General features: G+C 40.2%; 2 protein-coding genes across 2 annotated transcripts; one reads left to right on the top strand and one right to left on the bottom strand.

Moving 5' to 3' along the window:
- Window positions 1-4,227: 4,227 nt before the first annotated feature.
- Window positions 4,228-7,525, top strand: LOC115749096. The gene is given in 4 exon segments (XM_030685785.2): window positions 4,228-4,647; window positions 4,650-5,071; window positions 6,494-6,641; window positions 6,643-7,525. Coding segments are annotated over 4 exon segments (1,260 nt in total). The 5' UTR covers window positions 4,228-4,449; the 3' UTR covers window positions 7,135-7,525.
- Window positions 7,526-10,034: 2,509 nt separating this feature from the next.
- On the bottom strand, window positions 10,035-12,201 carry LOC115749154 (leucine-rich repeat extensin-like protein 6). Its single transcript, XM_030685856.2, has one exon. It carries the CDS (start codon window positions 11,752-11,754, stop codon window positions 10,378-10,380), a length of 1,377 nt encoding a protein of 458 aa, XP_030541716.2. The 5' UTR covers window positions 11,755-12,201; the 3' UTR covers window positions 10,035-10,377.
- Between the last annotated feature and the right edge of the window lie 9,728 nt (window positions 12,202-21,929).

The raw sequence follows: 21,929 nt of genomic DNA, 5'->3' as shown, positions 1-21,929 counted from the left end.
GCCTTTAATGTCAAATGGGGTAGCAGCTTCCAAAGTGTAGAGATTGGGTAGCATATTCTTGACTGGGGCTCAGATGATTGAAGATTCTTTCAATTGAACTTTTTGATTATGCGTCCCCTATACCAATATAGGCAAGCAAAATAAACAACAAGAAAAACCGATAGTCGTTGTCCCTCGGCGGGCGCCGACGTATACTTTTATAAATAATATTTCAATAATTTTTTGAATGTTTTTGTAATTTTTATTTTATTTTTTTCACCTCCACTTAGGGCTGGAGAGGGCGTTGCAGCCCTCGCCATATTTGGCTAGTCGAGGATGTCACGGTCCTCATCCGGTCGAGGAGACCGGCAATGGCCACGCTCACCCGGGCCAAGTGAGGGCCGCGACACCCTTACTGGCCCTAAATGGAGGTAAAAGGAAAAGAACTAAAGAAAAGAAAAGAAAACTTGAATTTTAAAATAAAGTTTATGACACAATTGCAATAGATTTATGATTTTTTTGGCAATTCATCCGGCAAACAAGAGTTGGTAAAATAAACCAATTGAGAACTTGATCGGAGAAAACTTCAAATAAAGATTCGCAATTTCACAAAATTCGATAGGCAAATTTAAGGTTGGTAGAAGATTAGACAAGTTTTTTTTTTGCCTAGATAAAAAAGTTGGTAGTAAAAAAAGGCTTTAACTCAAATAAGATTTGATAACACAGAACTAGCTAATTGGTAATTCAATTAGAGAAAAATTGTAATCACTGTAATTAAAGTTAGGAATTTTACAAAAAGAGTTCATAGATTTAATGGGTCGATAAGTAGGGAAATGTAAAGCGTTTTGTAAGAAATACAAATAAAAGATGGTAAATGATAACAAAAATTGATAACTAAAAAAATGAGATGAATTAGTAATTAACTCAAATAAGAATTGACAAATTTAAACCTCGAAACAACATGGATAACTCACTGTAATAAAGATTGGTATTTCTTATCATAGACGGTAAATTTAAAATGGATGAGTTGAACGTCCTTAATTACATATAAAATTCCATATCTTTCACACTTTTTTCATCAACTATCCAGTAGAAGCTAAAATTACCATTGGGGACCAGCTTTTACCATCTCTGCTTTGAGATTGTGTAGATAAAATTATCTTTTGCATTGCGGCCTCAAATTTCTAATTTGAATACTTGAATCAAAGGCTTAAAAAACAAAGTAGTACGAGGAGCCAAAGTGCCCGGACAAAAAGGGCCATCTCCCTTAACTAGAGTGAAACATTCGACAGCACATCACCTCCTTTAATTTGATTTAACTTAACTTATGTCCTTCGAGAGCACGACATATCACCTCTAAAATGCATGTCGACATGCCATCTATGTTTTCAAATAATTGAAACAAGGTAAATCATATGCCCTTGAGAAATTTGTTTTTTTTTTGTCGAAAAGACATTCATATAACGAAATATTAAGAGTGATTTAGAAAAATATTTTCCTAAAAATAATGGGTTGTATCGCTTATGAAAATGAGTGATAGAAAAATATTTTCATCATCTCCGACAACATTTCAAAATAATTGTTGGGTTGTCAATAATAAAATATATTTTGCATTAACTAATTATTTTAAACGACACAAATGATTATTTTTAAAAAAATATTTTCCAGATCATCCATTTTTTGCGAAACAAGTAGTGCCTCATATAAGGAGAGAATAGCCACTATGGTGTATGGCTCGCCCGAATAAGGAAACATAACAAAACAAACAAGACTAAGGGGGATCGGTACTAGGGTGGGGACATGGTTGGTTCCCCGTTTGTAGAATCGGAAATCGGCCTTGTTCATCCTGGAATTAGACCGGACATATAGTAAAAGAAGAAATTACTTCCACAAATAATGCGTAGTATTGCCCTTGTTGAATGGAAAAACAAAAAAATAATATACCGCGGGTTGGTTTCGTCGGTTCGGTCCGATTCCTCCCCATGAATGAGAAACTAGATTGGCTCTTTCCAGTTCCAAAAAATTGTAATTGGGAACCAGACAACCTATAGGAATTGCTCAAAATTGACTAGTTCGAATTCGATTCTCGAGTTGGATCGAGACCGATGCACACCCCTGAATAAGACCCTTATGTGAATAATATATATATATATATAGCAACTTTCAAAATTGGATGACCCATCTCCATGATTAGCTGTTTCATGATTATCCCAACCTCTCTCTCTCTCTCTCTCTCTCTCTCTCAAAGTAGTTTGGTTGGATGTTTTGGTAGTTTCCATAGAAGCCATTCCTCATGTTAGCTGGCTGTTCTTCCAAACTTGACAAGAGTCATTGTGTTGATATGATAAACACCAGCTGTAGTAAATTTCGGATATTCCTTTTTGCCCACAAGAAATGCTACTATACTTACTATCTTCCAATACTTGATGAGAAATATATACAATAAGCTCTCAAGAGAAGTCCCTACATACATTCCAGTTCATTATACAGGGGCAAATTAAGAAGGTTGGAGTTTTATTTGCTTAACTAATGTTATTAATGTGGTTAATCCTTCGATCTCAGAAACCAAAAACTTGTGGTTAATCCCCCTGCCAAATGTTTGTCATTCAAAGTACAATTGGCAAATTTGTCGGCGAAAGCCATGTTGATTCTTGATTGTGGCAATATTATGTGTTTTGCATATTAAAAATTAGAGAAATAATTACGAGACTGTCCTTAATTCACCGTGAGATTAACAGCCTATTTTGAGCCAAAAAAAATAATTAAAAAAAATTCGTGGGGCCCACTTCTTCGAGAATTTTGTGATTTACGGCATGTTGTTTACATGAAAATACCTGAAAAAGGAGGAAAATGATTGGGAAACTGTGTACGCCAACAATTCAACAAGACTACTCTCTCTTCTTCAATCTTCCATGCAATCTTTCTTTACCCCCATCATCACAACGTGGTGACAGCCTGGGCTTAGCTGGGTTGGACCCCGCCCATGCATAGAAAGTGGGTCCGGATTTTCCCGAGAAAATATTTTCTCCCCAGCTTATCTGCCTTTCTCGCTCCTTCTTTTTTTTCCCGCAAAAGGACAATTTTTCCCATCTGCTTAACCTTCCATGGGGGCCCCACTATTATCTTCTAGTGCCATGCCATTAACAGTGCAAGACATTTTTGCCTTGTAATACACTACTCAAATTTGTCTCTTGAACATTTAGAAAAAGGCATGAATGCTGGATTTTTTTTTTTGGGTAATTGTGACTGGACATTAAAATTATCTAGATAAATAAACTGAGTTAAGGAAAGTATAGAAATGGGTCAATAAATATTTGCTGTAGTTATACAGGGGAAATCTGAATTGTGGCTACATTGGTAGGAAACTTAATAATTGGACTAATGTTTTTAGTCAATGCTCGAGCTGGCATTACCAATACTTAGAAGAACAGCGGGGTGTTAATCTAATTTCGGGCTATTTATGCATAGGCTCGATGTTTCAAAATGAAGAAGCACGGCTCATGTCATCGCCGAAATCGTTTTCGAAAGTCGTATGTCTGGATGAACATTTATTTTGCCTTTTTTTCCTATCATGTCAACGTTGAGAGTTTGGAAACTCGGTAAAAAGAATAATTTTTTCACTTTCGTAATCAGCTCTTTTTTCACTCGAAAAAAGTGGGATTGACATATGACCTGTCAATTTTCAAATCTACCTTCTTCGACCATGGCTGAAGTAGAGAACATCTCTTAGGTGGATTTTTCCCCAGAAAACTTATAAATTGACCAAAAAAAAAAAAAAAACAGGGCAAGCTGCGGCGCCAAAGTTAGTAGAATGCAGAATATTTCACGGTAGTTTTTCAATAACGACAGAATATTTTCTCCGTTCGTCGCCTTTTCTATCCATTTTCCCGGGAGCATGAGAGAGAGAGAGAGAAAAGATTAAATTACCAAATAAACGTGACACTATACCTAAAAAAAAAAAAGGATGGTAACAACTGATTTTGAAAATTATTTTTTCGGACAAGGCGGGCGATTCAAATGTTATCGGTAAGAATTCGTCCAACCGGAAATAACGTTAGACGAATGGAAAATATGGGATTTCTCTTGAAAAAAAAATGTAAATTATCTTTTTTAAAAAGGCACCTGTTTACCGCTTGGGTAAAGGAAAAAAGAAAAATTGTGAAGGTAGCCAGTCATAGATAAGAAGAAAGGAGGAAGCAAACAAGGAAAACAGCTACGCTACACTCCATGCGAGCGTGAGAAACAGAGAGAGAGAGAGAACGTTAAAACAGGCGAGCTTTTAAGTAGATGATTCATCGCAGGCTCTGAAGTTAGATGTTCACGAAGAGCTCTCTCTCTCTCTCTCTCTCTCTATCTCTCTGTCTACTGTCGCTGTGCTTCTCTCTCTAAAATACTTCTCGTCGAGGACCTCCGCACGGACCAGCGCCAGCTTCACACTCGGCATTCACATCTTCTGAGGGACGTCTGAGGATGGATCCGTGCCCCTTCGTCCGCCTGATCGTTGAGTCTCTGTCCCTCAAGCTCCCCGTCGACCAGTCCAAGCCCGCCGTCGCCGGCGGGGGGATCCACCCCTCCGCCACCCCCTGCTTCTGCAAGCTCCGCCTCAAGAACTTCCCCCCACAGACCGCCCTCCTCCCGTTGTCCTCCTCTTCCTCCTCCGCTGCGGACCCCCGCCGGACACCGCCACCTCCGCCCCCGGATTCCACGTCGACCCCGCCGCGCTCCGCCGGCTCTCCGGCAAGCCCTTCGCACTCCGGGTCTCCGTCTACTCTGGCCGGATGGGGGGCCGGACCTGCGGGGTCAGCGGCGGGAAGAAGCTGCTGGGGCGGGTCCAGGTCAGCGTCAGCCTCGACGGGGCCCAGGCCCGGCCCGTCGTCTTCCAGAGCGGGTGGCTGAAGCTCGGGCCCGCGCCAGGCAAGCCCGCGCCCGCGAGGCTCCACCTGGTGGTCCGGTCGGAGCCCGACCCGAGGTTCCTGTTCCAGTTCGGCGGCGAGCCGGAGCTCAGCCCGGTCGTGTACCAAATCCAGGGGAGCAACATTCGGCAGCCGGTCTTCAGCTGCAAGTTCAGCGCCGACCGGAATTGCAGATCCCGGTGAGTCCTCAGGCGCATTTTTAGCTTAACCCCACGTCTCCGTGCTAACGTGCGCTTCTGGCCATGAAAACATTCCGGGGAAAGGGGGTGATGGACCATTATGCTCTGTCTATTAATTAGAGAGTGGGGGCCTGTGGGCTATATAGGCTATGAATTATTTTTCAGGATTTTTGGTTTCTGCTGAACTTACGCATGTGGGGTTGTCGAAATTTCAATTTTCTTTTCCTAAACTGGAAAAAGGGAAATTAAAGCACATGGGATTGTACCAATCTGGTCCTCCTCTCCCCTTTCTTTCATGGTGGGTAACCCCTTGACACCCACCCCCCCTCCTCTCTCTCTCTCTCTCTCTCTCTCTCTCTCTCTCTAATTTGCACTAAAATGTCATTGAGTAGAAATTTCACCGTAAAAGATCCAACAGGGTAGTTTAGGCATGTCACTATTGCAACTTGACCGATAAAAAGAGTTGTCTTCAATGGCTTTCCTGTTCCTGGGTTGTCTGTAATCTGAAAGGAAAACCAAGTTTAAAACTTTCCAAAAGAAACTGCCGTTCAATAGGTGCAGATCGCGTAACATATGTTGTGGTAGCAAGACCTCGCTCATCCCATGTTTTTGATCCGACTAAGCTGAATCATTTGCGATATTGTCTTATAGGCACGAAGCTTCTTCTTCTTTTTCTTCTTTTTTAATCTCCTCTTTTTCTAGATGAGCAAACTTAATTTCAAGTAAAAGGATCGATATAACCCGAACGATAAATGAAAGTGGGTTGGTCTTCTTTTTTTTTTCTTTTATTATTAAAAAATTCGATGGATATTCTCGAAGGAGTTTGCAAGCAACGAGAGTTTCAGACTTCATCGCCAGCTTTGTTTTGATCCTCTGCTGGCTTTGTTATATGCGACGCATCACAAATATTGCGTCGATTCAATCATCACTAATCACGATCTGTGCTCTATGTCGTCGTGATTAGATAAAGCAGTTTGTAGTTGGCTTCGAATCTTTAGGACAAGCATTGGGCGATTAGTTTAAGGAAAACGCACGCCGTCTCTGGCTAACAGGGCCAGTCGGTCAGAGGGACAGCTCCAAATCTTCTCCAACTGTCATCGGCAACTACCCTCGATTCTTCCCATGTGCGACTACTTAGTACTTGGCAGTTAGCTCTCACTGTACTAAAATTTGCAAAACCGATCGTTAGGAATTGATGTTTTCAATAAGTTCTGGATTGACCCTCGATTATTTAATTAATTAGTGTTGATTGCAGAACATTTGATTGTTTAGTTTGGGTTTGGTACCACGACTAATGAATGACTAGGCGGTCTAGTCCGGTCGGCCTCATTATGTATGTCGTTGTTCTAGTTTAACAGCAACTGATTCCATCATTTGGTTTTGACAATTTTGATTCTTGACCTGTGTGTTGGAAAAAACCAGATCATTGCCATCGGATTTCACCAACACCAGAGGATGGATGAGGACTTTGTCTGGGGAGCGAGAACGGCAGAGCCGGGAGCGGAAGGGGTGGATGGTCACGATCCACGACCTCTCGGGCTCGCCCGTGGCGGCCGCCTCGATGGTGACCCCCTTTTGTGCCCTCCCCAGGCTCCGACCGGGTCTCCAGGTCGAACCCCGGCGCGTGGCTCATCCTCCGCCCCAACGGGTACTCGGTCAGCAGCTGGAAGCCGTGGGGCCGGCTCGAGGCGTGGCGGGAGCGGGGCCCCACGGACGGACTGGGGTACAAGTTCGAGCTGGTCATGGAGGGCGGGCCCACGAGGGGGATCCCCATAGCCGAGGCGACAATGAGCGTCAAGAAGGGCGGGCAGTTCAGCATCGACGTCGGGTCGAGCCTGAAGTCGCCCGTGAAGGGCTTCGTGATGGCGTCCACGGTGGAGGGAGAGGGGAAGACGAGCAAGCCAGCAGTGCAGGTGGGCGTGCAGCATGTGACCTGCATGCCCGACGCCGCCCTCTTCATTGCGCTCTCCGCCGCCATCGACCTCAGCATGGACGCGTGCCACCTGTTCTCGCATAAGCTGAGGAAAGAACTATGCCATGATGATCAAGATTGCTATACCTGAGAAAGCAAAACATCTGAATTTGAAACATATGCCCCTGCTAACCAATTTTTCCGCAGTGACGACTGATCAGTACTTCCTCGCCCCGAAGAGAAAAAAACTTCGGGTTTGAGCGGAAAAGACATCATTGCGTGCTTCGCAAATTTCTCTTGCCGCGATCACGATTGCTTCTTCGATTGGATTTTTGATGATTTTGGTACTTGTAGAGTTGGGGAGTTTGATACTGGTGCTGTCAATACCGACACTTTTGGAGGGGTTCTCTCTTTTGCTGGAGACAAGTTTTTTCTTTTTCTTCTTCTTTTTGTATAATTTACTTATCGTAATTGTACAGACAGGGAGGTCTGGGTTTGCTACAGTTGCTTGTTCATATGAATATATTAACTGATTCTTTGAATGATTGTGTCTTCTACCCAAACATAAAGAGAACTAAACGATTTCTTTTGTTGGATCAAATTGATCCACAGAGCAAAAAGGATGCATATTTTCCTGTTTGAAATCTTTGACCAGGCGAAAGGCAAATTTCGTAACACGGTATAATGTCTTTAGTGTGTGCAAATCGATCTCGAAGACAGTTTTTTTATGGCTGTATCCGTTGTTACATGAGCATGTCGTGCGAAGAGAAGTTCTGCCGGGCCTCGCCAGTGGTCCTACCTTTCCCTCGCTTCATCATGAAGCTGCGCTCGTCGGTTCCGGCGCTCGACCAGTTTAGAACAAGAGAATGGGAACTGAGTTTTGAAGTCATCCACAACGGGTGAGTCGTTCTGCTCCGAAGAAGCTGGGTTTGTCCCACATCGATGGCAAACACACATAATAAGCGCTTAATAAGCATCATGCGCGTGGAACTGTGCCGCCGAGCTCAGCAACGCGAGCTTGTAACCCATGTGGGGGCAACAAGCTGGTGGAACGTTACCTAGAATCAATTGGGCCGGGCCTGCCGTGGCTGTTTTCCGGCCCGCCCGTTCCAAGCCGGGAGTTGGCTCATGTGGCCCGGGCGAAGGCTCGGGCTCTCGTGTGCACTAGAGCGGAGGGGCCTGCGTGAGGCTGGCTTCACAGAGCAGCGAAAACCTCCCGCTCTCGGCAGTGGAAGGACAACGGGTCGGTGCTGCTCAGGCCCGCCGTGGCCCAACTGATCGGGTCTTACCGGACCACCACTTTTTTTTTTATTTATAATTTTGAGTAAAATTTTTGTGCAGCTTTTTCTTGAAAGTTAATTTTTTGAAAATATTGCTTGAAATCGTAGATTTTTTTGAAGGTTAATACCACGAAAAATTTCAAATAGATATATTTTTGATAAATTTACTCCAATTTTTTTTTAATGACAAAAAATTCAAATTGATACCTTGCTATAAATTTACGTCCAAATCGATATATTTATGAAAAATAGCCCGTTAATTTTCATTACCAGTTGTAAAAATTTCAAATAGGTATATTAGTTTGGGTTTTTTTTTTTTTTTTGTTATTTGTGTTTTTTTTTAAATTTTTCGTGGTATTAACATAAATTTACTCAAATTTTTTTTTAATCACAAAAAATTCAAATTGATACGCTTGCCATAAATTTACTCCAAATCGATATATTCATGATAAATTTATCCTCCGTTAATTTTCATTATAAGTTGTATAACACGTGACAATTGACGGGTGTATTAGTTTGAGGTTTTTATCTTCAGTGTGTCATATGTGTATCAATTTGAAAATTTTCGTGGCATTAACATAATTTAATGGAGGATAAATTTATTAAAAGTATACCATTTTGAGATTTTTAGTAATCAAAAAAATAAATTTATTGTAAATTTGTCACAATTGTACTAGTTCGAATTTTTTGTGATCAAAAAAATAGTTTGAAATAAATTTATCATAGGTGTACAAGTTTAGGATTTTTCATGATATTAACGTTATTTTCAATTGACATCATGATTTTTGTAGCCAAGATCTGAATTAAATTTTCTGGTTTTTTTAGATAAAAAAAAAAAAAAATTTACAATAAAATCGAAACTTTGCACAAAAGGAGGAAATCGGAAGGTTTTTAGAAATGAGCATTTACGGCTGGAAAGCTTTTATAATAGTGCTAATTTAGTCTAAAAATTTTGTATTTATGCCAATTGATTAATCCCAATTTGATTTATTGCCTACATAATGGACACATCGGAGACTTGGAATTTTTTAATATTTTAAATAATTTTTAAGCAATTTTTGGTTTTTTCAAATTATTTTTAAAAATTATTTAAAATATCAAAAAATATTTAAAAAATCCCGTTAGCCCAACCGTCCACGTAGGATAATTGATGTCCAGGTTATTTCCAATCAAAATGGCCAAATACTCAATTGAAATAAAATAGGCCCGCTTAATGACCGTCACTAAAGGTTTAGGACTGACAACAAAAAGGTTAAATTGACTAATATAATAGGTTTAGGACTTTTTGCTCTTCCCGTGAAGGAAAGGCGTTTTCCATCTCTCGCGGAGAAAAGTAACAAGTAAAACTTAACGCAGACTAACTTTTACCAAAGCCAGAATATTTCAAGTCCTCCGATCTGATTTCTTACATGCCCCACTTTCATCTCCATCTTCTGCAGAACGGGCTGTCTCACAGTCCGGACTCCTTTGATGAACGAAAGACCTGTGTGGCGCTAGAGGAGGAATGTCACGAGGAAGAACGAATTTTCTCTAGAAACCCTTTGGTTGGGGCTAGGATCCCCGATAAAGGAGAATGTTCAAAGCGAGACGGAGACATTGTAATTCACAGTTGTTCTCAATCGGAGTTCATTGCCCGAACCAGGCCAAGCAAAAATTTCAAGAATCGCTTCGCTGCGTGCTCGAGTAGCCTTCCGTTCCTTCCGTTCGATCAACCGGACTCCAAATCAATCGGGATGTTGCGATTTATATCGAAAGATAAGGAGGGAAGATCGCAAAAATAGTCTCGAGATAGTCGGCGACAACTCCAGAGAAGATTTAAGTGGGCAGATTGTAATAAGAGATCAATTGATTGGAGCAGAGTAGAGGGAAATTATTGTGACAGTTACTCTGGGTTTTGTGGTAACTATCTTCATACTTCACCTAGAAAGAAGAGAGATAAACACTGCTCTTCACCTACCGTATGTACTGGTATCGTGAACTAATGAGTTGATGCATCAGAGGATGAGCGACAGAACTAAATAGTCTAATTCATGCAGAGACACCGGCATCACCGACCTCTTCTCTTTGCAAAAACAAAAATGGGAGACTCTCTTTCTTTGTCCCTATCTCTTCCGTCATGGAGATGCCGGGATGAGATCACCGACAGTCCCGGCGAGATCGCCAACTGTTCTCGACAGCCCCCCGATTGCCCCGCAAACCAGAGACTTAGCAGCGCCAGGGATCCTCAGGCAATTCAAACCCCCTCCTGGGATCACCGAGCATTCCGGCTGAGGCCTCTGCATCTGCCGGTTCGGTATGCAATTGGCCGCGAAATCGAAGCCGACGTTCCGGAACGGGAGGGTCGTGCATTCTTCGCTGAACCCGGAGAAGAAATTGTAGGCCACGGTGAGGTTCACCAGGCTCCTGAGCGAGCAGACGACGTCGGGCAAGACCCCGGACAGCTTGTTGTGTCCAAGGTTCATGACCTCGATCTGGGTGAGGCACGAGACGGTGTCCGGCAAGTGACCCATCAGCGAATTGTAGCTCGCGTCGAACACCTCCATGTCCGAGAACAGCCCGATCCCCTCGGGGATGCACCCGGTGAGCTGATTGTTCAAGAGCAGGATCTCTCTGATCTTGTTGCCGCTCGGGAGGCCGAGAGTGGCCGGGATGCTTCCACTGAGCCTGTTGTTGGCCAAATTGATCACGGAGGCCTGAGAGCTTCCCAATGTCTCGGGCAGATCACCATCGAAGCGGTTGTTGTTAAGCAAGATTGCATCAAGCTTGCCATTGGTGAAGAGCTCGGGTGGGATGGGCCCAGAGAAGCCGTTGTACCTGAGATCAAGGTAGAGCAAGCTGGGCATGGAAAGGACCGAGCTCGGGAATGTGCCAGAGAAGCGATTGTTGCTGAGGTCGAGCTCCTGGAGAGAGGTGAGGCCAGTGAAGGAGCTGGGGACCGAGCCTGAGAGCCTGTTGCTGTTGAGGTGGAGGAGGGTCAGGTCCGTGAGGGAAGACAGCTCTGCCACCAGAGTGCCCTGCAGATTTGCGTGGTTCAGGTCTATGCCTGCGAGAACAGGACCATTGTTTTCCAGGAAATTGTCCTGGGAATCTGCACAGAAGATCCCCCTGTAGGAGCACACGTTGGGACCGACCCAGGACTGCAAGAACCCCTGGGGGTCTTCCGTGATTGAGGACTTCCACGCTTGGAGGGCATTGTAGGCCACTTCGAGGTTGGGCGATGAAGAAGACCCAGGCGGGTTTGGGTTTGGCGGGCTGTTTATTCCTCCACCAATCCAGACGACGCCGCCGCCCCCGCCCCCGCCCCCGACGCCGACGCCTACACCGGCTCCGGCTCCGACGCCGAAAGCCTCCTCCTTGGGCATGATTTGGAGGAGGAAGAGAGCCAGAAGCCAGGTTCTCTCCATTCCTCGACGTGGAGGTGTCGACCAAAGATACGTCTTCCTGCTCGAGGGTGTTTCTTGGAATGTCGCCCAGAAATGTGGCTGATGCATTGAAAGGGAGAGGGAGAGAAAGAGCGAGAGAATGGCTTTGGGGTTTGTCAGTTTATGGGGCGGGGTATTGAATGTGCCTCCAAGCTCTTCTCATCTCAAAACTCTTTTGGGGGTTTCCATGAAATATCTCTCTTCTCCGTCCATGATTCAGAACTTCCAGTCTCTAGCTAGCTTCCTAGGCTTTTGGTTCCTATGTGCAATGTCTTCTTTTTGACTAGTCACTGCTGATTCATTGCAGGTGAAGAAGAAAAGGGTAGGTGAGTTTGCGATGCGATTAATTGCTCGCCAAAAGGGTAAGGCCTGGATTGAATTGGGGCCTGCAAAACATGCAGAGCCCGTACGGATCTTGGCTTTCACTCAGATTTTCATCGCAGTAACTTTACCAATGTAATAACCATCGCCAGGTTTGATTAAAGTTAAGATTTTTTTGTTTCCGGGTACTAGAAGACAAAACAGGTCTGGGTGTGTTTGGATGCTGATACCATCATCCTTTTGCCCAGTTTGTCCGGTCCTGTTTGTTTTCACAGCAGATGAGCGAAAAGGGAACCTGCAGGCAATTTCCTGATGCGACCACCCTTCTCGGATCCCTGCAGGAGAAGATGATGTTCGGACCAAAACATATTTGATCAAGAATTTCTTTTATGAATACGAAAAATCGTATATCATTCTTTTCTGCAATTTTCTGAATTTTGAGAAGTTTTCTTTTCTGATTTTCGCATTTTGGACCGAAGATGAAAGAAGGAACTACAACGGCAAAATAAGAAGAATTCATGTATCTTTCGTGATTATAATCAAATCAACGAGAAGCAACGTAACCGCTCAAGCCGCTACCCGATCAAGTTAAGTGTCAAGTTCAAGATCAAGGTCGAAAAGAGGCAAGTCGGATCTAAGAGTCGAGCTCCCTCATTTGAGAAATAACTGTCAGCCAAGGAAGGCTCCATCTTTTCAACTCGAGTTATGATTATTTCTCCTAATATGATTCAGGAGTATTTTATTATCTTCATCTATTTTTTTTTTCTTTGCTTGCTTCTGATGCTCTTCTTCGTTCGTTGGGCTTACCTTTCACTTTCATCGTTAGGAATCAACCCGCTACTTTAGATCCTCTAGATCAAGAATTCCACCAGAATCGACAAGGAATACAGTGAGTTTCTACTGCCCTAGAAGCAACTACATGACTTCTTCGAGTTTTGGAAGCTCTCATCTCACAATCTAAATCTAGATTTGGGAGCTCTTCTCTACCGATTTAGGTCTAGATCTAGGAGTTCTTTAAAGGTGTTTATGTCCTCGCCCATCCTCTCTAAATTTAGATCTATGAGTTGATTCAAAATTTTTTTTTTTTTTTTGGTGGTGTGTGTTTCTGCATGACGATGGAATTGAGGATGTTGAACTTAGGCATGCACTGCCCACTGGCCAAACTCATAGCTATTGGAGAAGGGGATTACGATGTGCGCCCATCACCGATGACGATGTGAGATTTGGTCATTGAGCGCCATTCGTTCTGCTTTAGTGCTGAGACCGATCCGTTTTAATGAGATGATTGTTTGAGATTAACTTTGTTTTGATTCCTTCGTACGCTTGATCACATTATCCAAAGAAAGTAGCTGCCCTAATTCACATGTATGTCGTTATTACATATTTTTCCTAATCCTTGGAAAAATAAGAGCTGATAATGGTTGCCAGGTAATGGACAATGGTAGCCGACAATAATGTCCTTGCCATGGTCGCCTTCACCTCATAATTCACTAACCAAGCTTAGGCCCACGAACTTTCAATTTCTTCTCCTGTTTCGTGTAGTTCGGACAAAAGGGAATTTACTTTTTCCTTTACTTTTGTTCAATCACGTGAAAGTCCAATGATTAATATCGATACATGTTAATCGAATGATTAATCACGTGAATTAACCTCGTGATGAGATTTCAAGTTGATCTCTCGATCTTTTTGGATCTTATCAAATTTGGAATATTTGGATTTCTTTGTGTATCTGATTAATTTTCCAAGCTAATAATTAGCCATTGAATAATTTGCACGACTGAGTTGGATAGAATTATTCGGAGAAAAGTAATTTCGCACAACGAAAGTTTGTCAATAGGCATGTGACCCTATTGGTAAAGCTGTAAATGTCGATTCTCGCTCTCTACAAAGCGAAAGTCAGAAAGATGAAAGTTAGAGATAGGAAAGATAAAAAAAAAAATAACATATTTAGTTGGACCCACCTTCACTCAAAAGTTTAAACTAATGAGTTATGGGCCAACTTGGATATACATATGCATTCTAACAATCTCCCCCTCACGTGTGAACTAATGAGTTACGGGCCAACAGTGTTAGATTTGCTATCCCTTAATCCAAGTATCGGCGTTGGTCACCGGATCCCAAGTTAGAGCTCATTAATATATCTAGTTGGACCCACCTTCACTCAAAAGCTTAAGCTAATGAGTTATGGGCCAACTTGGATATATTAACTGCTCCACACCATATTAATTCTTCAATGTGGGACTTCTCTAACACAACTCATACGTGCATTCTAACACCATGTTACTATGACTAGGACGAAAAATGAATTTGCATTTCATATACGATTTAAAGTACAGAATGATCCGTGGATTATTTGCACTGGGAAAGCTTCACCCTGCAAAATTAAAGGAGATCGAGCTTTCATCTTATGATTCAATGGATGCAAATGGAACCCACAAAAGGTACATGTTTCAAGCAAAAGTTAAGTTATAATTAACTTTTGTCGTGGATATATCAACCCCAAAACGTGAATCATCCGAGATTTTTTTGAATAATTAAGGATTTGATCGTAATTAACTGGCTATCTGAGAGAGAACCGGCACGACAAAACACGCAAGATTAGATTCTTATTATGACATCGCAATCTATTTTTTTTCCCGCTCTTTTAAATATGCGTTGATGCATCATATTCTCCATCAACATAGGAAGTTGAATAAATTTATCCAGATGTTATGTCAAGGATGCAAATATGTGCCCATGGCAAATCGTCAAAAGTTATGAATTCAATGTGTAGCGGTCAATTCAATTTTAAACTTTTCAATAGGATTATTTTAGTCCTAAAAATATTGACAAATTTTCAACATAATCATTCCAATCAATTTTGGCCTGCAATCGATGGCGCGGTCACCGGCCTTCTTACGTGGCATATTTGATGCTGACATGGATGATTTTTGCATTTTTAATTCAATTATCTAAATTATTATTTTTTTTCTTTTTTAAATTTCATTTCCATTGTACATCTTCCCAAAAGGGCTGATGGGGTCATCGGGGCGGCAGCTCATCGGCCACTAGGCAAGAGCCTGCAAAGCTTTCGCCGGCTGCGGGCGATGACTTCTTTCGGATTTAGCCGCCGTACGATAGATTAGGACTTTTTAGACAAATGTGCCCATAGCAAACTTACACCTTTTTTTTTAACCCTAATTTTGCTGTTGAAATGCCGTTGTTGGGGGAAAAAGAAGGTTGCATTCGCTTCTTATCCGTGAAAGAATCGAAGACATTTTGTGCTCCCTAGTACTCTTTCTCCTGATTCTGCCTGCCGCATGTGCCCAACAATGGCCATAGATAATGTAATAAATTAGACCAACTCTCTCTCTTCGACACTCATCTTGAAATCGACGTGGAATGGGAACATTTATAGATAAAAGGGAATAAAGAATGCATCTCGACTTTCAATAGAAATTACAACTTACGCAACTATGTCAAAATGTTCGACCCAAAAAAAAAAAAAAAAAACTATGTCAAAATGTAATCTACTTTGTTTAAAGGCACAATCGATTAAAATTTAGGATGCGTTAGTTTCGTTGGAAATTGTTGAGAAATTCTATTAGACTTTAAAGTTGACAAAACCGCTATAACATCTTGAAAATATTTTGTGAAGTACTTAGGACACTTTGTGAGTAAATGCTTATATACTTATAGAAGCACGTTACGTGGACAAAAATAGACTCTCTCTCGAGACATCTTCGTTCATTTGTGGCAAGCTATATTCTGACTATTCAAGCAATCCTCGGATTTTTTATAAACTCAATCTTAATTGTTTTTATTGTAAAATATCTTTCACTAATGGCTTATGATATGGCTGGTATTTCTTTTCTAAGTTATATTGATTGTCAAGCAATATCAAAGATCATCTTCGTAACTTTCCATACGATGAATCTTGATTGATTGGCAATTACCCCGTAAATAATTTACTTTCTTAGGAATTAGATTTGTGAATTCAAGAATTTAATTGTATATGCGAGCAAATCTTCTCAAATCTATGATATTTCAATCTCAACGGCTACGTGATCTTTCCTCAAAGTATTTTGTCCAATGGAAAACTTGGATGTTGAGGAGTTTATAAGGAGCACAAGGCCCTATAGAGAGAGATCAAGAGTTCATCTCCATATTTCGAGAGAGCTACACATATTCTAAATTATCTTCTTCCAGCTTATCATTGAGATGTTGTGAGAGGTGTTGTAAAGAGTTTAAAAGTGTGTAGAGTGAGAAAACTTTGGGTAAAAGCAATATTCGCTTCTATTGGAGTGCTTAAGCATTAGCCATCACATTTTTCTGTAATCTCTCATTTGATTATTTAGTGGAAAATCCAGCTAGTAGTGGACATAGGCTTTAGCGAAAAACAAACCATTATATACCTTTTTGCATTGCTTTCTATTCTTTTACTCACATCTATTTACAATATGATAAAAGCATTGCACAGTTCTATTTTTTTATATCCGCTCCTATCAAACTTGGAGTTTTTATTTTCACACTATTTTATCTAGTTTGATTATAATCACTTATTCACCTCCTCCAGGTGATAGTATTAGCAAACAACAGAAATAGATCATTTAGAAATTTTTTTCAAAAAATATTGCTTATATCGCTTACAAAACTGAATGAATGAAAAATATTTTCATCATCCATGAGATTGTTTAGGCATTGATAGTGAAAGTATTATTCGTTAACTAATTATTGAAAAATATTTTCTGAATCATTCATTTTCCGTGAAATAAACAGAGCCTTACTCCAGCAATTACTCCTATTCTTTCAATTTGGTGGGGGATGAAATTCATTTGAGTAAATTTTCGTTTCTCCTATAGACAAAGTCGCGTCATTAATTAGAATGCTGCTTTTGTCGGATTAGCGGATTTTGCATTACAAACAATAACGATGAACCGTGAGAAACGACGTCGGATCAAAGGAGCTCACTGATAGAGCCCGCCCTGGCATTTTGGAGATAAGATCGAGGGCAAAGTTCGACTAGTCAAAAATCTGATTTGTGACCTCCTTTTTTTTTTTTCTTGGTCGAAATGACCTCCTAATTTGCAATGTGATTTCTAGCAATAACAAGTTCATGGCCTCAATTGATTTGATACTCAACTGGGTATATATCAATGGGGTGGTGACAAAGCCAACTCAAGGGCAGGCAACAACCCCTAGGTACAAAAACAGTTTGATAATATCATATACAACACGCATGTTTTTATCAGATAAATAGAAAAAAACAAGCAAAACAACTGAAGACGATATATGCAAATCTTTATAGTGGCCACTTTAGATCAAGCCTACGTCAACTCTCTCAAATTAAAGGGTCATCAATAAGATGGAATCCACTTATAATCTTGTGAGTAGTTACAACAAAGCACGTGATGGTTCTACCCGAAGCCAATAGATCGATCTCACTACCAATCGACAAGCACTGCCCACAAACTTGTGTACTCCTTAAAATAGGGATTACAATGAGTAATAACAATTCTCGACAGCGTGGAACACAAGTCAATAAAATCAAGCCTGCAACACGATAAGCATGACATTATATCGACTTTTGTAGCTTTCTCAAGTTTCCGTCATATCTCCATCGGCGTGCGCTGACATTGGAGGTGCATGACAACACTTCTAGAGCGTTATTTTTGTTGGCATTACTTGCAATAAGATAACATCTGCATCTACCAATTAATAATGAGAAATATATGGTTTTGTCGATTTCAAAATATTATGGGATGTTTTTCGATAGAAGGACACCGCAAGTGCCAAAGTTTGTGTATGACACTCACTTTGGTGCCTATTTTTTTTTTTATAAAATTTTTTTAAATGTTATTAGGGAGCTTTGCCGGAAATCTTATGTGGCTCACCGGAGGATCCCAACAAGTAATAAAAAAAGGCTAAAAATTAATAAAATTTTTCACATAATATTAAAATTTTAAAAATAAGCTAAAAAACTAAAAAATATATAAATTTAAAAAATAAAGACAGTTAAAAAAATAGCTAAACAGCATGAGGACTTTAGCATTATAATCTGCAAAATGACAATGCAATCTCCAGCATTTTTATCTATAAAACATCAAAATTTGCTCACTTATTTGTACTAGAAAAACAAAAAATTAGAAAAATAAGCTAAATAACTTTAAAAAATGTAAAAAAAAAAAAAAACAAAGGGGTGCAGCAGGCGAGGGCTATGCAATCCCTCGTCGCCGGCACCGCAATGCGTGACCCCTGCCGACCGCTGGCGAAGACTAGCGGTCGACGTGGACTTTTTAATAAAAATTGCTATGTGGACTTATTTTAAAATAAAATTTCCACGTGGAGTCTAACAGTCGGTGGGGACTTTTTAACAAAAAACTGCTACGTGGACTTTTTTGTTAAAATAAAATTTCCACGTGGGGTCCAACTAGACTGGTTTTTCTAAAAAAGTTGCCACATGGACTTAGAAATGACGTGACACTAAAATATTTAAAGTATAAATGTCACGTATATTTTTTGGTCCTGGAATCTCTTGTCTTTGGCATTCAAGTGATCATTTTTTCTTCGATTGAGCACTTAAGTGAGTCGGCAAAAAATTTTAGCACCAAAGCGAGTGCCATGGATAAACTTTGACACTTGAGTTGTCCTTCTGTCGATGTTTTTCCAACATGAACTCCACCAACTGCGTGCAAGCTACTCTAGGCTTGAGCCATCTGTTCAGGGCAAAGGTCTGGAGTTAACCTACTAATGAGGCTTGCATGGTGTTTCATGGCTCTCAAAGTAGTAGGGAGTAGGAGTGATCGATTCCTGATCCGGTTCGTGCCTGCACAAGAACCAAGAACCGATTGGAGGGACCGGTGCCCAAATTTTGAAATCGTGGACCGGATCGACCCGGCCGGTCCAATGGAACCAGTCAAAATTGATTTTTGAGAAGCCTAGCTCTTGTTGTCAGCATGGATTGCAGGACTTCATTGGTGCGTGGATTGCAGGACTTCATTTCGAAATTGACATCTGCCTATGCGTGGATTACAGGACTTCATTGTTGCATGTGAAGTTAAATTTTAAGAAGCCTGGCTCTTGTTATCGGCATTCCTCTGCACGCGGGTCTAATAACCAATAAGAACTGATTTTTGTTTCCCCCTTGCTTCTGTCCCAGTGCTGGTAATGGCTCTTTGGGGAACTGTTATTAGATCGGACAAAAAGTTCTTTTCTCTGAATCTGGATTATGGACACTAAATTTTTTATTTTTTTTTTTTTTTGTTTTTTTTTTTTATAATTTTTTTAAAAAAAATTTTTTAAAAGTGCTAAACCGAAATCCTAAAAATTCCTCTGGCACCATTCAGATTTCACAAACTCATGCTTAATATTTGAAATTCCTCTGTGGGAAAGAGTACAGCCCGCCCGTGAGAGACGAGAGTCTTTTATTAAAAGTAAAAATTTTAGAAAAAATTTTATCAACGTCTTTTATGAAACTTTGATGGAGAAGTTTAAAAATGTTTTTGTTTCAAAGACAAACCGATCATTCCTCCGGCACCATTCGGATCTCACAAACTAATGCTTAATATTTGAAATCCCTACGTGGGAAAGAGTACAGACGAATCAGAGACCGTGAGTCTCGCGAAAATACTAATTAGTTTTATGGTTTTTTAAAGAAAAACTCTCGTACCTCATAGAATCTAGAATCGGACCGCTTGGTCATTGGTTTCATTTTCAGAAATTGGGAACCGAATCGGCGTCTCCGAGAACCTAATCAAACTGATCGGTTCGGTTCGGTATGATCCGGGCTATTCTCGGTTCGATCGGTTTGTCTTGTCATCCCTAATAGGATGAACACCTCAATTAGACCTCCTGCCCGGGCAATTTGAAGGGCATGGTTTGGATTTTGTTAGAGTGCCCTTAACAAGACTTGAACCCCAGAGCAAACTCTCTTAATATTTAAGTCTACACCTGTTGCCCCCTTTTTTTTAGTCTTTAATTATAATCTTTTACGAGTTTTTTTTTTTCAAGAACGCTCCTGAAAAGTGCCGTTGCCCTAGAATCACATCACCTTCTTGACTTCTTCTGTCGACATGCGGACCCATTATTGATTAAAATACTAGTGACCTTTCTTACTAATGAATTGAGATTTAAGAGAGGTAGATAGTGTAATAAGACAACGGTGTAATCTCGATAACACGTGTTATGAATAGGAAAAAATATATAATAATAGGTAAACCAGGCTTATGATTAGCAAATATTTTATATTACTATCTAAAACCTAAGAATTTTGCCAGTTTCAAGATAGTGAACGGATTTCAATCATTTTCAAGATTAAAAAAATTTATATATCTAAAGACAAAATAATTTTGCATTGAGAAATATAAAAGTCTCGTGTCACCTAGTCAAGTAGTCAACATCACATAATTTAAAAAAAAAAGGAACAGGAAGAAGGGCCTAATCTTGATGCTAATCCGCCTGTCAATTCACACACTCGCGCATTATCCTTAAACATGTCCAAAGATAATAAAGTTAATTGTTCTTTTTTATTTTGTTTGTTTCGTTTTTTTGGACCCTATTCTTTATTCTTTATTTTTTGGCTCGAATATTCTCTCAATCATACAGCGCGTTCACAATCCATAACCTACCATTCTTCCTGGTAATGTGATTCTTTCGTAATTAAAAAAAAAATGCGCATTTACTTCTTTGGCCTTTTGTAATTCTTGTTAGTTTATTGTGATTGGTATGAAAGCCAAAATTTATGTATACGAAAGGATAATTGTTTGGTAAATTCAATACATGTATCAATTGTTTATGTACCGTCAGGCCTCACGGATTCCGTACGAGACCTGTTGTTTTTAATAGTCTGGATTCGTTTGCTATAAATGCTACGTCGTTTGTACCGTTATTCCCGACCCAAACTAAAAATTAAATGTGCAACACTATCTTCTATCAACAACATGTTGGAATTGTGAGCTGAAAAGAGGGCAAAGGGAAATCGATTTCCACATACGATTCTCGTGATTTAAACACGAAGAAGAATGTGAATTGCAGAGTTTCAACCGTCGAACCGTTTCGACGAGCGATCATTTTCGTTATTTTCATATAATGTATTCTATTATATATTAGTGTCAACTCGAATTACAAAAAATAATTAAGTGAATTTTTTATTCGATCATTCCGGAAAAAAAATGTGTCCAGAGCTTTATCAGTCAAACCAAAATGATAACGGCACAATTCATTTTTCACATGATTCTCGTGATTAAGTAAATTTAACATATGCATAAAACAAGTATGTACGGTCAAATCTCACTGAACATGCATGAGATCCGATGTTTTCACTAGCCTGGATTCATTTACTATAAATACTACATTCAATGGACAATTATTCCCGACCCAAGCTAAAAATGGAATACATAATAAGAGCTTCCAAGAACTGTGAGCTAATAAAGGGTGCGGGAAATCAACTTTCGCATGCGATTCTCGTGATCTAGGCACGAAGATGAACATGGATCGCGGAGTTTTAACTTTCGAACCATATGAACGAGAGATTATTTTCGTTACTTTCATATGGAATGACACCGTATATAGCAGCATTAATCAAGATTCCAAAAAAACAAATTAAGTGAGTATATGACTCTATCAATCTCATAATTACAAAAGTAAAAAAAAAAAAAAAGTACCGTGAACCATTTTTTTTTTGGTCGAAAACATGAACTTGACTAGTCAAACCAAGACGTGGATATAAAGGTGCAATTAATTTTCAAACGTGATTCTCGGGATTAATCACGTGCGCATACATTGATAATTGAGATCCCTAAACCGATCAAAGCACATTAAATTTTCCATGAATATTGGAGTCAAAGAGGGCAGTTAATGAGATCGAGAATCCAAGTAATGACATCTCATTAAAAGCTCGTTTATTTTTATTTTTTCGATAAGCTCTCTTTCAACTTAAACACGGG

This window comes from Rhodamnia argentea, chromosome 4, assembly GCF_020921035.1.
Source record: "Rhodamnia argentea isolate NSW1041297 chromosome 4, ASM2092103v1, whole genome shotgun sequence".
In the NCBI taxonomy this organism is placed as follows: Eukaryota; Viridiplantae; Streptophyta; class Magnoliopsida; order Myrtales; family Myrtaceae; genus Rhodamnia; species Rhodamnia argentea.
Note: the sequence above shows the minus strand (reverse complement) of the source record. Positions and strands in the feature narration are given on the sequence as shown.